Source organism: Cetorhinus maximus, chromosome 15, assembly GCF_964194155.1.
Source record: "Cetorhinus maximus chromosome 15, sCetMax3.hap1.1, whole genome shotgun sequence".
NCBI lineage: Eukaryota > Metazoa > Chordata > Chondrichthyes > Lamniformes > Cetorhinidae > Cetorhinus > Cetorhinus maximus.
In genome coordinates, this window is record NC_135893.1 from 101,140,817 (window position 1) to 101,155,395 (window position 14,579).

Sequence of the window (14,579 nt, forward strand, 5' to 3'; positions counted from 1 at the left end):
GTGGATTTGACCACAACCAGATCAGCCATGATCTGTTTGAATGGCGGAGCAAACTTGAAGGGCTGAATGGCCTACTCCTGCTCCTATGTCCCTATGTCTACTATTTCAAGCGGCCCCAGCTGTGACCCAGATCCATTTTTTTTCTGTTCTTGCACTCTATGCAGTTTGTTCCACCGCATCTTCTGGCCGCTGACAGTTCCCTATGTAACTTTTATTAATTTGCACTGTTATGTTTATAAACCAGAGTAATCCAGAGATCAGGATCTTACCATCAATGGCCTCTTCTAAGATCTGGTGCTAGCTACGTCCATCATGAACCCCACTCTCTGTTTTTAAAGGCTATAAACAAAGAAGAGGAGCTGTTGGAACACAAGCTGACCCAGTTCCCTCAATTACTGGTCACAGTTGGACAGAAGCAGCCTTACGAACAGCTGTGGAACACAGCATATAACTTCTACACAAAGTCAGAGATGTGGATGAATGGTGAGTTTCAAAAGATAATTGAATGACAAACATAAGGAATCCTTAAGTGAAAACTGGTTAAAACATGTGTTAGTGGGTGGATTAGTCTCCCTTTCCCAGTGCAATACAAACAAAAAGATAAAACCCCATCATAAAGTTAGCATAAACCACTGGTGACATTTTCTTTTATTCAGACATTTTTTTTATTAAAAGAAAATCCCATTTATTGATCGTTGTATAATTTAAAAAAAAATATTAAATCGAATGTACAAAATTCTGTTTTTGAGTTAAGAGGCTTTAAAAATTCCAAGGTCCTGATTTTTCTGGCCCTGATGAGATGGGAATGGAGGCAGGACTGTAGAGAAAATGGCTGCTTTGTCCTGGATGGTGTCCAGCTTCGAGTGTTGTGGGAGCTGCACTCATCCAAGCAAGTGGGGAGTATCCCATCACACTCCTGACTTGTGCCTTGTAGATGGTGGACTGGCTTTGGGGAGTCAGGAGGTGAGTTACTCATTGCACGATTCCTAGCCTCTGACCTGCTCTTGTAGCCACAGTATTTATATGGCTAGTCCAGTTCAGTTTCTGGTCAACACCCCAAGGCTTTTGATAGTGGGGGATTCAGTGACGGTAATGCCATAGAACGTCAAGGAGCGTTGGTTAGATTCTCTCTTGTTGGAGATGGTCATTGCCTGGCACTTGTGTGGTGTGAATGTTACTTGCCACTTGTCAGCCCAAGTCTGGATATTGTCCAGCTCTTGCTGCTTTTTGAACATGGACCGCTTCAGTATTTGAGGAGTGGCAAATGGTGCTGAACATTGTGCAATCATCAGTGAACATCCCCACTGCTGACCTTATGATGGAAGGAGGGTCACTGATGAAGCAGCTGAAGAGCCCGAACTAGTGAAATTTCTAGTTTTCAGTAAGGCGGGCATACTTTAGCAGCTTTCAGGAATCAGACCAGCTCAATGGAGGTGAGGGTGCGGTCGCCTGTAAGCTTATGAGAGAAGATGCAGTTCGAAGGAGCACTGAAGAGGCTGAGCATGGCAAAAGAGTTCTACCCCATTTTATAAAAAATCATGTTAAAGAAAATGCCACCAGCCTACCCTGTCCCCGGGTTCCAGTCCTCCCACTACCCTCCGAAATGTGAGAAATTTTAACGTACCCACTTTTTGTCCCAAAGCATTAATGTGTAAAAAGCAGCGACAGCAGTGGCTGTGAAACCTGCCACAATGCTTTTTGACTGACCCGCCTTTGTTCCCATGTCCTTGCCAGATCATTGGACAACAGACCCGTCCCTTAGACAATTAACCTCCCAACTATTTCACATCGGGGGTGGGTAAGTGACCCAGAATCAGACCCGCCTCCTGATCCCTGCCTTCAACAGGAAAATCCAGCCACAAGTGCTTTTAAACTGACCAGTTTTGAATATCATAATGCTGTTGCATGTACAACGATCATTCTTTTATACCTTTTAAAAATAAATGACATCTGCAGCTGTGTCATGTAGGCACAACCTGACTTTTGGTCATGATGTTTTTTGCTATACTTTTTGTGCCAGTTTCTCTTATTCTTATGTCCACACTTATAATGAATTTTCCTATGCAAAATCATTACTGTGCAAGCAAGCCATAAGGTTTTCATATATCACAAAGTGTCTCTGCTATTTCTTTCTTAGTAATTGAAAATTCTGAAGGGCAAAATAAAAAATATTAAAAATTGCAATCACATGATTCAATCTATCTGTTGTATGGTCTTTTGTGTCTTTCAATGCCTTCATTCAAGTGTCTTATTTGAAGGCCTCAGCATCTCCCAAAAGTTTGAACTTGATATTTCAGTCCAAAGGTGTGACTTTCTCAGCTGAATTTGGATTGTGCAATGTGAGCATGTGCCATGACACTGACACCTGTGAGATAGAGATTCTAATTTCTAACATCTATAAGATAGAGAGTTGGGAATGGGAAATTGAGATTGGTCGGGGAATGATGTTCAAAATGCAGGAATTTGAGAAAGGAAAAGGGGGTTGAGAAAGGGAAGGCCCATTGAGAGGGAGAATAGTGTTATGCTTCAGGAATTATTGGCAATTTTTTCACAATAAACCCGGGCATGTCCTTTTAAGTTGGGTGACGTTACAGATGTGTAAGTTTTTATAACTCCATCTATGCAATACCTTGGAAGATTGACTAGTGCTATACACATCTGTACATAAAGGTCCGAATCATGAGATGGACTGGAATGCTTGTAACCTATTTTTGGATTATGAGCGGAATAGTTCTGATCATGCCAATAATTTTCTGCTGGGATTTTTATCCCCATCATTTTATAGGACCCTTTCAAGGCCTAGATGCTGAAGAGATCACGAATGATGTTTCAACTATGTGGAGAACAATGTATAAACTGACAAAGACTTTTGCAGACATCTCAGGACCTAAACGCGTAGCAGAAAATGCAAAACTTAAAATTGAGAAATTTAAACCTCATCTACCAATCATTGCAATCATTTGCAATCCTGGCATCAAGGAGAGACACTGGAAAGAGGTAATACTCTTTAAATTGGCAGACCATCAAAATGCAAAACTATGAGAATGTATGGACCCTTGACATTATTACCTACCTGTTGGGCCACTGACTAAGAAAACATGAGCGCAGTTTATCACACACACATGGTCATAATTTCAGCTTTCATCAGTAATGTAAAGTGGTCATTGAAAGGGAAAATGGGACCTGATAATGAACCAATATTTCCCATTTCAAGCTGTTGTTGAAAATTAAAATTACCATAACTGAGTTCCTTGTTGAACCATGGTTGGACTCTCAAGTCAGGCACTAATGCAAACTCCTCCTCTGTGGAGACTTAAGGTGGCTGCAGTTATCTTTAAGAGTGGTGTAGGCAAAGGATTTAAGAAGAAAGAAGTTGAGCATAGGTAGGAAAGTATGTTGTGAAGAGGACATAAGGAGGTTTCGGACGGATATAGATAGGTTGAGTGAATGGGTAAAAATCTGGCAAATGGAGTATAATGTGGGAAGATGTGAAGTTGTTCACTTTGACAGGAAGAATAAAAAAGCAGAGTATTACTTAAATGGAGAACGACTGCAGAATTCTGAGGTGCAGAGGGATCTAAGTGTTCTAGTGCATGAGTCACAAAAAATTAGTATGCAGGTACAGCAAGTAATTAAGCAGGCAAATGGAATGCGATCCTTTTTTAATGAGAGGAATTTAACATAAAAGTAAGGATGTTACCTTCAATTATACAGGGCATTGGTGCGACCACATCTTGAATACTGTGTGCAGTTTTGGTCTCCTTATTTAAGGAAAGATGTAAATGCATTGGAGGCAGTTCAGAGGAGGTTTACTAGATTGATACCTGGAATGAGTGGGCTGTCTTATGAGGAAAGGTTGGACAGACTGGGCTTATTTCTGCTAGAGTCTAGAATAGTGAGGGGTGCCTTGAAGTATATAAGATCCTGAACGGTTTCGACAAGATGGATGTGGAAAGGATGTTTCCTCTTGTGGGTGAGTCCAGAACTAGGGAGCACTGTTTTAAAACTAGGGGTTGCCCTTATAGGACAGAGATGAGGAGAAATTTTTTCTCAGTGGGTTGTGCGACTTTGGAACTCTCTGCCTCAGAAGGCAGTGGAAGCGGGGTCATTGAATATTTTTAAGGCAGGGGTAGATAGATTCTTGTTCAACAAGGGATTAAAAGGTTATCAGTGTAGATGGGAATGTGGAAATCGAAAAACAAACAGATCAGCCATGATCTTATTGAATGGTAGAGCAGGCTCGAGGGGCCAAATGGCCTATTTCTTCTCCTATTCCATATGTTCGTATATATCGAAAGCAATTTATAAACAATGCATTACTTTTGTCCTGTAATTACTGTTATGTAAAATATGTTCTCCAAGTAACAAATGCCCCCAAGCTGCTATCCTCATGAGACGAAGGGGACCGAATGAAGGATAAATGAAAAAATCTACAGAATTGACAGATTTTTCTCATTTAAAAAAATACAAATTTGTGTGACTTTATAATCTGTGCTGACTGATGGTCTATTTTCAGATCAGTAAAATTGTTGGATTTAAAGTGAAACCAGATAAAGACACCACCTTGCAACAAATGCTAGAATTTGGACTTTCAAATTTCAGTGAGAGGTAAGCAATTAAGGCAGTTACCTGCTTGTCTTCGTTCCCCAGGATTAAACTCCTTTCCTTTTAAGCTACTTTCCCAACACCTACACAACACATCTAAAGAGGCTGGATTATCATCCTCCTCCCAGATTCCATGCTGCAGATCTGAAAGTAGTCCCCAGGGCTGTGCAAGAGTGGCCCAGGGTGACCCTCGCCCTCCCTATTATGTGGAGTGAATAACCATTCAACCTGCACCATTGCCTCCTTATGATGGTGCTGTTGGTAAGAGGAGCTCTCCATGTGAACAGAGGGCATAAGCCTTACCACGCATCACACTTTTCATCTTAGATCTGTTTTCTCAGTTGCTCAATGTTTACAAACAATAAAGAGGGGTCTAGTGCTTGCAGTTTCTGCTATCAATACTTTAAAGGTCTGACTGATTGACACTTTATAGAACTGGAGTAAAAGCAGTTTTTAAAGAAAGTTTTAAATGAATGACTGCTTTTTAAAAAAACCTTTTCCACACATGCCTTTTTTACTTTAGGGTTCATTGGTTCTGTACAGAGTGTATGGGCAAGTTGGCATGCAGGGTATGGGGGGGCCATTGGGAGTTGGTGGAGGTGTATTGGTTGGCATGGAGGGTATGATTGGTTGGTGGGGGTGCATTAGTTGGCATAGAGGATGAGGGGCCATTGGGGGAGGGTGGAGGGGCATAGGTTGGCATAGAGAATATGAGGGGCTATGGGGGGGTGGGTAGAATGGTGAGTCATAGAGATTACAGCATGAAACTATAGGCCTATCATCGATTATCATAAAAACCCATCTGGTTCACTCATATCCTTTAAGGAAGGAAATCTGCTGTCCTCACCTGGTCTGGCCTCCATGTGACTCCAGACCCATGTCAATGTGGTTGAGTCTTAAAAAAAATGCCCTCCGAACAAGAGCAATTCGGGATGGGCACTAAATGCTGGTCTAGCCAGCGATGCCCGCACCCCATGAACGAATAATTAAAAAAATTAAGGAGTCAGAATTCTCAATTGAGGAGCAAACAATTTACATGAATGGCTTGGATTTCAAAACTCATTGCAAACTGAACAAACTTGCAAAGAATACTCAACTGGATGGGAGGAAGGGGCAGTTGAATCTTAGCATGTAGCCAGGGACCTACAAAATGCATTACACAAAAGGTGTAAATCAACAAAACAATCTAGTCTGGTTTATTTAATAAAAACACGAAGGCAGCTTGGGCTTTTTGCCTGCCCGCCAACCTTAAAGTTGGACGGGCAGCTTTCACAATCACAATAATTACTTTCTTAATGGCCTTAATAGGCCTTTACATTTCGGCGGGCGCGCAGCTGACTCTGGCACACGCCCACCGAACGAAATATCGTGGGACGCTCGCCCGATGTCATCGCGCGTCATTTTACTCTTTGGCATGTTGGATCCGCCCCCGTGTGCCGACTGTAAAATCCTGCCCATAAAGTCCAAAGACATAGGGCAGAATTTTCTCCCCATTGGGGGGCTTAGATGGGAGCGGGCACGGGCAGCCGGGTAGCCGATCGCCACCTGCGATCGGCTGCGCACCATTTTATGTGGGCAGGCCAGTTAAGGCCTGCCCAGCGTGATGCGGACCTGGAAGTGCTGTGCGCTCCAGGTGCGGGTGGGTGGAGTAGGCTGAGTCGGGGCCTGCGCTCTTTCGCGCATGCACATGAAAGAGCGCAGAAATCTCCCTGAGGCAAGGAGCTTCCTCAGGCAGATCAGTTTTATTTTTGAAAATTTTAATTAAGAGAAATTTTTTTTTTTTTTTTGAGACATGTCCCCTCATGTGACACTGTCATGAGCTGGGACATGTCAATGAATTTTATTATAAATTTTTTATTAAGCTTTAAAAACTTTCATGAAACCTCATCCCACCCGTGGATGAGGTTTCATGATAAATGTGAAGGCCGCCTGGGCTCTTTGCCTGCCCGCCAACCTTAAGGTTGAAATGGGCAGCTCAGTTAATTAGTTAAATTAGTTTTTAAGTGGCTTTAATAGGCCTTTGACAGTTCGACGGGTGCACAGCCGACTCGGCTGCATGCCTGCCGAACTGAAAATCTGAATGACGCTCGGTGACGTTGGGATGCATGCCCCACGTCACCATGCGTCATTTTACGCGGGCCCCACTCACCGAGCCAAAGATTCTGCCCATAGTGAAACAATGGGAATTTGCATTTAAAGGGGAAAATATGTCTAAAGGAGTGAAGGCTATGTGTAAGGGTAGACATTTTAAGATCTTACAAATGTGAAAAGTCTTCAGCATCTATGCCTCAAGCTACTGTCTTCAAAGGCCTGAAGTGAAGAAAACTTATTTAAGAAAATGTGTCTTAATGTTGCCTTAACAAAAGTATAATTAGGAGTTAGATTGATTAGGGGATTCAGAAGTTATCATAGTAGTAATTTGTAGATCTATGTATGTATTTAAAAATCATCTCTCTTATTAATAAATGTTTAATCTAGTTTTGTAAAACCTATAAGACTTGGTGGTCTTATTACTACTGAATTCAAGGCATGCATCTCAAAATTTATACAAACTGCAAAACAAGTTGTGGCAGTTGTTTCAAGTTTCCCCTTGGGATTTGAGCAATCAGCATTTACCATCGGCTGTGTCATAACATAGTCTACTTAATAGTATTCACTGGCCTAGAAAGAAAAGAGTTGGATGTGTGAGTGTGTGTGTGTCTCTCTATTCTATCTTTGTAAATGTGGTGCATTAAATCAATAGTGCAAAGTCAAGAAATAACTAAAAGATAATGAGTTCTACGGTGATAAATAATAAAATTAATTGTAAACAACTTCTATCTAGATTGGAAGAGATTGGTGTAGCAGCCAGCAAAGAGTATTCACTGGAGAAAGCTCTCGCCAAGATGAAGGCAGAATGGTTAGAGTTGGTCTTCAACTTTACAAAGTATAGGGACACAGTAAGTATATTTTAAACGAAGAGAATTCAGAAAATTATCCCCTTCACTTTGTACCAGGGCAACTATTTAAGTTTGGGCAATTAATCTTGCACAATTTCCCCAAATACCAAACTGTGCCTATATTGGCAACTATATTGAGTCTAATCGAAGGGTTTCATTTGTTCTGTAAGTACTCACTTTTGTGATGCCTGGACTACACTGATTTCAGTCATAGTGGCAACGTGGCTTCTACCGCAACAAGCCTGGGCTGGGATAGGGAAAAAAACTCAATCAGGATTCACACTCTGCATTGCTATCCAGTAACTCAAGGGCTTGAAAATGAGGTTGACAGCCATGAACTCTGACAATCGCCCTGCCTTAACTTTCACAGAAGTTTTCCACTGGGTAGTTGAATCGCCTGCCTGAAGCAAACTTTCAGCAACTTTACTGTGTAAGATGACCTAGTTAGGACCCCAGTTGCAAACTTCAGGGATAAAAGGGCAGAGCTTGTGACCTGAGTGCTCTGACCACGTGTACTGGGCTTTCACCTGGAAATGGTCGGGAAAGTTTTAAAACTTGTTGGACTTTTTTTGTGGAGCCGGAGGGACCAAAAGTCCTAGCTCCACAAAAAAAAACCTGTGACTGACATGAGCTGCACTAGGACCCCTGTTTGATGTTCGCAGCTTGTCTGCCAAATCCAATTGAGGCCAGGGCCTCAAAATTACAGTGGCCTCTTCACCTTCACGGTGGACGGTCAGCTATTCGAAAGTTAAAATTGACCTTGTGTTTGGAGATGAAGTGAGGACAAGGTTAGTACATGGATAGCCTGCCAAAGCTCAGTGTGAAATTTTCCACAGCCTTACACCACAGTAGGAGCCTTAAATGCAATGGGCTTCTTGGCGTAAGATGGCAAAGTGCTCTTGAGGGGGGCCTCGTGTGCTGTAGCTGCTGTATATTTTAAAACCCAAACATTTTTTTTTGAAAACTATGGAATTTCATTACATTAGTATAAATTTATATTATTTTGAAGAATTACTGAGTAATGTAATTTGATGTCATACCTGCAGCTCAGAAGCTATTGCCTTCAAGTGAAGGTAATGGTGTAGGTGAACTGCACCATTATGGCAGGTGAATCCTGCCACTTATTGATAAGGTGCTGTAATGTAACCCCCTGTATTTTCAGAATATAAGTATTCTGTCCGCAGTGGATGATATCCAGGTCCTGCTGGACGATCATGTCATTAAAACCCAGACTATGCGTGGATCTCCATTTATCAAACCTGTGGAAGAAGAGTGTAAGGTATGAGCAAAGAGATAAGGGAGAGAAACACACAAACGCTGAATATGAAAACCCATCATGTGCTATGAACTTGTATCTAACTCTCCATGAAGAATTTTCCTTCTGAAATTATGCATGTCCTTTTTTTTAACAAGTAAAGCTACACCTGCAAATTATCTTAATTTCGAATTTGGATTTTCAGCGTGATTGAAAATAATGAGCTAGGAAGACACATTTAAGACTTAAATACGTAAAGCGATGATAAGTTTAAAGAAAAAAGTAATTTCAGATCCAGATTTTGCTTTTCATTTTCTGCATTTTGTAACAAACTACTGCTTAAAGGTTTTTAAAAAAATAATTTGCCTGGATAGCAGCAATAACTTATAAATTTCATTTTATTGTCAAATGTGTTTCTTTAAAGAAATTCTAATTCCTACAAGCATGGTGGATGAAACAGAGTCTTGTTTATTACTTAACTGTTACCTTAAGTATTCCTAATGATGATTTTTATGTTGTGTGTAATTTTCAATAACCTAGCTATGGGAGGAGAAGCTGGTCCTGATGCAGAACATTTTAGATGCCTGGTTAAAATGTCAGGTCACCTGGTTGTACCTGGAGCCTATCTTTAGCTCAGAGGACATCATTGCTCAAATGCCAGAAGAAGGTCGGAAATTTGGTATTGTTGATGGCTACTGGAAAGACATTATGTTGGAAGCAGTAAGTAAATCATCCATTCAATTTAGGGACTTCAGTTTTGAACTGAAGAAAATCAACACTGAATTTAGGACAGGCTATTGCAGGAAACTTTGGAAGCAGTGTTTTTTTTTCTGCACCCATAATACAAACTAATGCCCAGCTGCAACTTTTCTCTTGGGTTCATTTTTCTGTGACCCATTTAGTAGTGATTTTCTGTTTTGCTCCATTCATTTTGTCTCCACATCTGTTTGCATGTCTTTGTCAATCAATGCCAATCCTGAACAGAACACTACCGGAGGTATAGGAAGGGGAGAGCATGTCCACTTGCACTCTGATTTCTTCCTGCCTCCTTTTTTATGAAGTAACGTCTTGGTGTGGTAGAAATTTGGGTCTACCACTAGAGACATGCAGGAGGGTGCTTCTAGTGCACAGTGATTGACCATTTTCAAAACGCTGGCACCCTCTTTATCGGTGTTAGTAAGGTGATGAGACTATTGACTCTATTTCTATGCCTTTGCTAATCCGTTAACAGCAGTGACAATGCACAGTCCTTGCGGAGACCGAGACCCGTCTTCACAGTGAGGATGTTCTCCATTGTGTTGAGTATCACGGCCCCCACACTAAATGAGATGGATTCAGAGAAGATCTAGCAGCTCGAAATTGGGCATCCACAAGATGCTGTGGGCCACCGGCAGTTGCAGAATTGTATTCAACCACAATCTGTAACCTCATGGACTGGCATATTCCTCACTCTAGCACTACCAGCAAGTGAGGCAACCAATCCTGGTTCAGTGTGGAGTATAGAAGGTCGTGGCAGCAAGGTCTACTTGCAAATGAAGCACCGACCTGGTGAAGCTACAACACAGGACTGACTCCATGCATGTTACGTAGATTACATGTACTGCACTGCCTACTGGTGCAGTACTGCAAACTTGATACTGTTTTTAATAGATAATGGTTGGTTTAAATTAGATCATAGTGTAAATTAAATTCTATGTCCTGAACATGTATGTCGTTTAATGTGTTGACAAGGAGGCATGGTCACTCAAAATTTAAGAGCCACATTCTTTCACACTGTGTTTGACTGTTTTGTTGCAAGGTAAAAGATACCCGAGTTTTGGTAGCTACAGCTCAGCCAAATATGCTGGAAAGGCTGCAAGAGGCTAATTTTCTTTTAGAGGACATCCAGAAAGGACTTAATTTATATCTGGAGAAGAAAAGACTCTATTTCCCAAGGTAATAGATCCGTTTTAAAAATACAGTGCGATTTTTCTTTTGAATAAGGGGCTTTTCCAGCATTTTTTGTTTTTATTTCAAGTGGCAGTATTTTGGATATAGGGGAAATTCTTATTCAGATATTTTATAAATAGACAATATAAATATGTATATACTTTCTGGATATTCTGTAATCTCTTGTTTGTGTCTCACCATTTCTGTTGTGAAAATAACACTCACTTACACAGAAGAGAGTGTTGATGGATTTAGATGCAGTTGCTGACACCCAACCAGGTAGCAATGTAGCCTAGAGTATCCTGTTTACATTGTGTTGCTTAAACTTCAAATCTGCTACTAACAAGAGAGTTCTACTCTGAAGCACTTGCAAATCTGCCCTCCCTACGCTTCAGAGCCCAGAAACCTAGGGCCCTGCTCTGCCTGCAAAAGTGTAACAAATAGGGGCTTTTGTACTCCATTACCCATCACTGTAGACCCCGTTCTATACCACAGGAATTGGGTCATTTTGATGCTCGGAGCAACAAGGGTGTAAGGGTGATTTGGCGCAGCAGTCCTGTTCTGCAGCAGAAGTCGGAGTGGAGTGGTACACAGAGCACATAGTTGCTCCGCTTCAGGAATTCCTGACCTGGGAAAGGCCAATAAACAGTCAATTTTACTTGAACAAAAATTTGATTGCCCTTGATTCTACCTCTTTCCAACTTCCCTCCTCTAAGAACTCATTCTTTCTCTTGGTTTCTCCAATTTCATTGCATCTGCTTCGATCAGGCCAGAATTACTGAAATGTCTTCCCTTTGCTTCAGCCGAAAGTTTCCCACCGCTGTAGTTGTGCTCAATCGCATCCATTCCACCTCCCACGGCTTTTACCCTCGTGCTTCTCCTTCCTCCCAGAACCATGATAGGGTCCCTCATCCACACCTTCCACCCTGACAGTATCCAGATTAAGCCGATCATACTCCGTCATTCCTTCTACCTCCAGCAGAATTCCACCAAAAGAGACACCTTCTGCACCTTTTCCCTTTCAGCATTCCTTCGAGGCACCCTGATCCACTCTTGCATTACCCTTACCGCCTTAGGGGACGTGGTAATGTGACAGGACTAATCATCCACAGGCCAGGCTAATGCTCTGTGGACTTGGTTTCAAATCCCACCATGGCAGCTGGTGGAATTTAAATTCAATTAATAAATCTGGAATTCAAAGCTAGTCTCAATAATGGTGACCATGAACCTATCATCGATTATCATAAAAACCCATCTGGTTCACTCATGTCCTTTAGGGAAGGAAATCTGCCATCCTTACCTGGTCTGGCCTACATGTGACTCCAGACCCGTAGTGCTGTGGTTTACTCTTAACTGCCCTCTGAAATGACTTAGCAAGCCAGTCAGTTGTGGCAACTAGGGATGGGCAACAAATGCTGGATTTTCCAGCGATGCCCACATCTCATGAAAGAATATATTAAAAAAACCTTACTCCCCTCGGCATGGAAGTGAAGGAGATGTAACCTGCTCTGTTACATCCTCCCTCCCTATCGTACAGGGCTGAAACACTCCTAGGTAAAGCAGCGATTTGATTCTCCCAACTCAATACTGTATTCATTGCTCATGATTCAGTCTCCCCTATCCTGCGGAGACCAAACCCAGATTTGGAGATTGTTTTAGTACCACTTCTGTTCAGTCCAGAAGCATACCCTGAGCTTCTAATTATTTTAATTTTATTTTAAACTGCCACTTTAATTCTCCATTTCACTCCAGCTCTGACCTCTCTGTCCTTGTCCTCCTACACTGTTCCAATGAAGCTCAATGGAAGCTCAAAGAACAATGCCTAATTTTTCTACTAGGCACTTTACAACCTTCTGGCCTTAACATTGAGTGTAAGAACTTTAGATCTTAACCACCACTCCCATATTCTCTCGCACTGTTAGCAATCTAGGATATCAGAACCACTGGGATTGGAGGAGGCTGATACTTTGGGTGGGAACACCTATTGATACACAGTTGGACAGGGCAGTCTGCACCTCTGGGACTCTACCTGCCTTTGTCCCACCACACTCCCAGGCCAAGGGGAGCTTTCGTATCTTTGCCAGCTTTTTGTTGCTTTCCTTTTCTCTGCTATTTTGTTGTAACCAGTTACATCTCCTCTGGATCCATCTTTTGATTCATTACCTGTCTCATTAGGACCTCATTTTGTCTTGCAACAGCATCACTTTTGTCATTTAATCACCCTTGTTCACAGATTTTTCCCTCTTGTTCTTTCCCTGTTCCCCTCCCCATGGCTCTTTATTTATGCAATAGCTGTTCTTCTCTATTTTTTTTTCCACTTCTGATAAAAGGTCATCAACCTGAAATGTTAACTTTGTTGCTCTCTCCACCGATGCCGAATATTTCCAGCATTTCCTGTATTTATTAAACTAATTATACCAATACCCCTGAGTGAGGAAAGTGCCATTTTATTAAATGCAATTACCATCCCATCCCGGACAAGTGACTACTTTGTTCTCTGGCTGCCGAATGTCACTGTAGAGCAGCCCAACGTTTTGAGACAGAAATCCTAGAGCCTTTACTAAGGCCTCACTGGAATTCACAGCATATCCTCAGCTGGTGAGTTATGTTGAGTTTAATGAGGCAGAATGAGGTGAATTTCTGCAGTAGACTGGGAAGGAGAAACTTAGCTGAGCTGGGATCCACCTCAAATTCCAGCTGCCCAGTTAACCACCTAGCTACTTGCCACCCTCTCTTAGGATTGGGATTTTCAGGCCATTAGATGTGATGTCCTTAAGCCTCTGCAAGACCACAGCATCTGCATTTTTGTTAAATATATGAACTAATTACAGTTTTGCTAGTCTCAGGAGACGTTATGGCCTCATTCTGTGTTTACACTACAACTGCCACACTAAGGTGTAAATGTACTCGACTGTAGTTCATTTGCATCTGCCTCAGAAGATTTTCATAGTTCGACACGAAGCGGCATTTCCCCTGGAGAATACCCCATGAACTGACCTTGGGTCAGAAATGGGCAGAGTGAGAAAATTTGTAGCTAAAAACGGATGGATGCGATTCACCTTTTCGTTAAATTATCAGATTGCCTTTAGATAGATGGGATGGATAATCAACATGGTGGGAAGAGGCAAATTGCGATGATGATACAAATAAAACAACTAATCATAGTTCACAACATAGTTATAGACAATCATTAAAGCAAAAATAGAGTGTAAAATAATAAAAGGATTGCATAATTATCTTTTCAGTGTGCGAATAATTACAATGTGTTGCAAAATGCAGGCCTCCTTCATTTATGAAATAGAAATGAAAGGCCTGCTAACACTTGCATTTTGTATTATAGCTCATTTGTTGTCAGGTTGAGTTTGGTTGCTTGCACTCTTTGTCTTACTGTGGCTTTTCACTCCAGATTCTTTTTCTTGTCCAATGATGAGCTGCTTGAGATTCTCTCAGAAACCAAAGACCCGCTTAGAGTCCAGCCACATTTGAAGAAATGCTTTGAAGGGATAGCAAAACTTCAGTTCACCGATCAGCTTCAAATAACAGGGATGGTCAGCTCTGAAGACGAAATCGTTCCACTTGTTAAAATTATCTACCCAGCAAAAGCAAAGGTATGCGTTTGCTCCCCATGAGTCTTAATTGCTCTTCTGTGATTACAGAATAACCCAAAATATAGGGAAGGGTCACTGTTCTTTACAAAATGGAAGGGTTCTAAGCAATAACTCAATTACTCTTCAAATATACTTTGATTTCCTGAAAGAAAATATTTGATTAATACATATTCAATCACACCCTTTTTGACAAATTCTATTCATCTATATTTTTTTTCTCTAATATCTGCTCAGTTGTGATGT

At 41.5% G+C, this 14,579-nt stretch overlaps 1 protein-coding gene across 1 annotated transcript in view; it reads left to right on the forward strand.

Moving 5' to 3' along the window:
• Positions 1-14,579, forward strand: part of dnah3 (dynein axonemal heavy chain 3) — a 161,850-nt gene that overhangs the window by 55,916 nt on the left and 91,355 nt on the right. The window contains exons 16-23 of the mRNA XM_078557671.1: positions 339-483; positions 2,786-2,997; positions 4,517-4,608; positions 7,430-7,544; positions 8,707-8,823; positions 9,340-9,519; positions 10,598-10,734; positions 14,135-14,336. Of these exons, the coding sequence (XP_078413797.1) occupies positions 339-483; positions 2,786-2,997; positions 4,517-4,608; positions 7,430-7,544; positions 8,707-8,823; positions 9,340-9,519; positions 10,598-10,734; positions 14,135-14,336 (1,200 nt within the window). The remainder of the gene's footprint in view (positions 1-338; positions 484-2,785; positions 2,998-4,516; positions 4,609-7,429; positions 7,545-8,706; positions 8,824-9,339; positions 9,520-10,597; positions 10,735-14,134; positions 14,337-14,579) is intronic.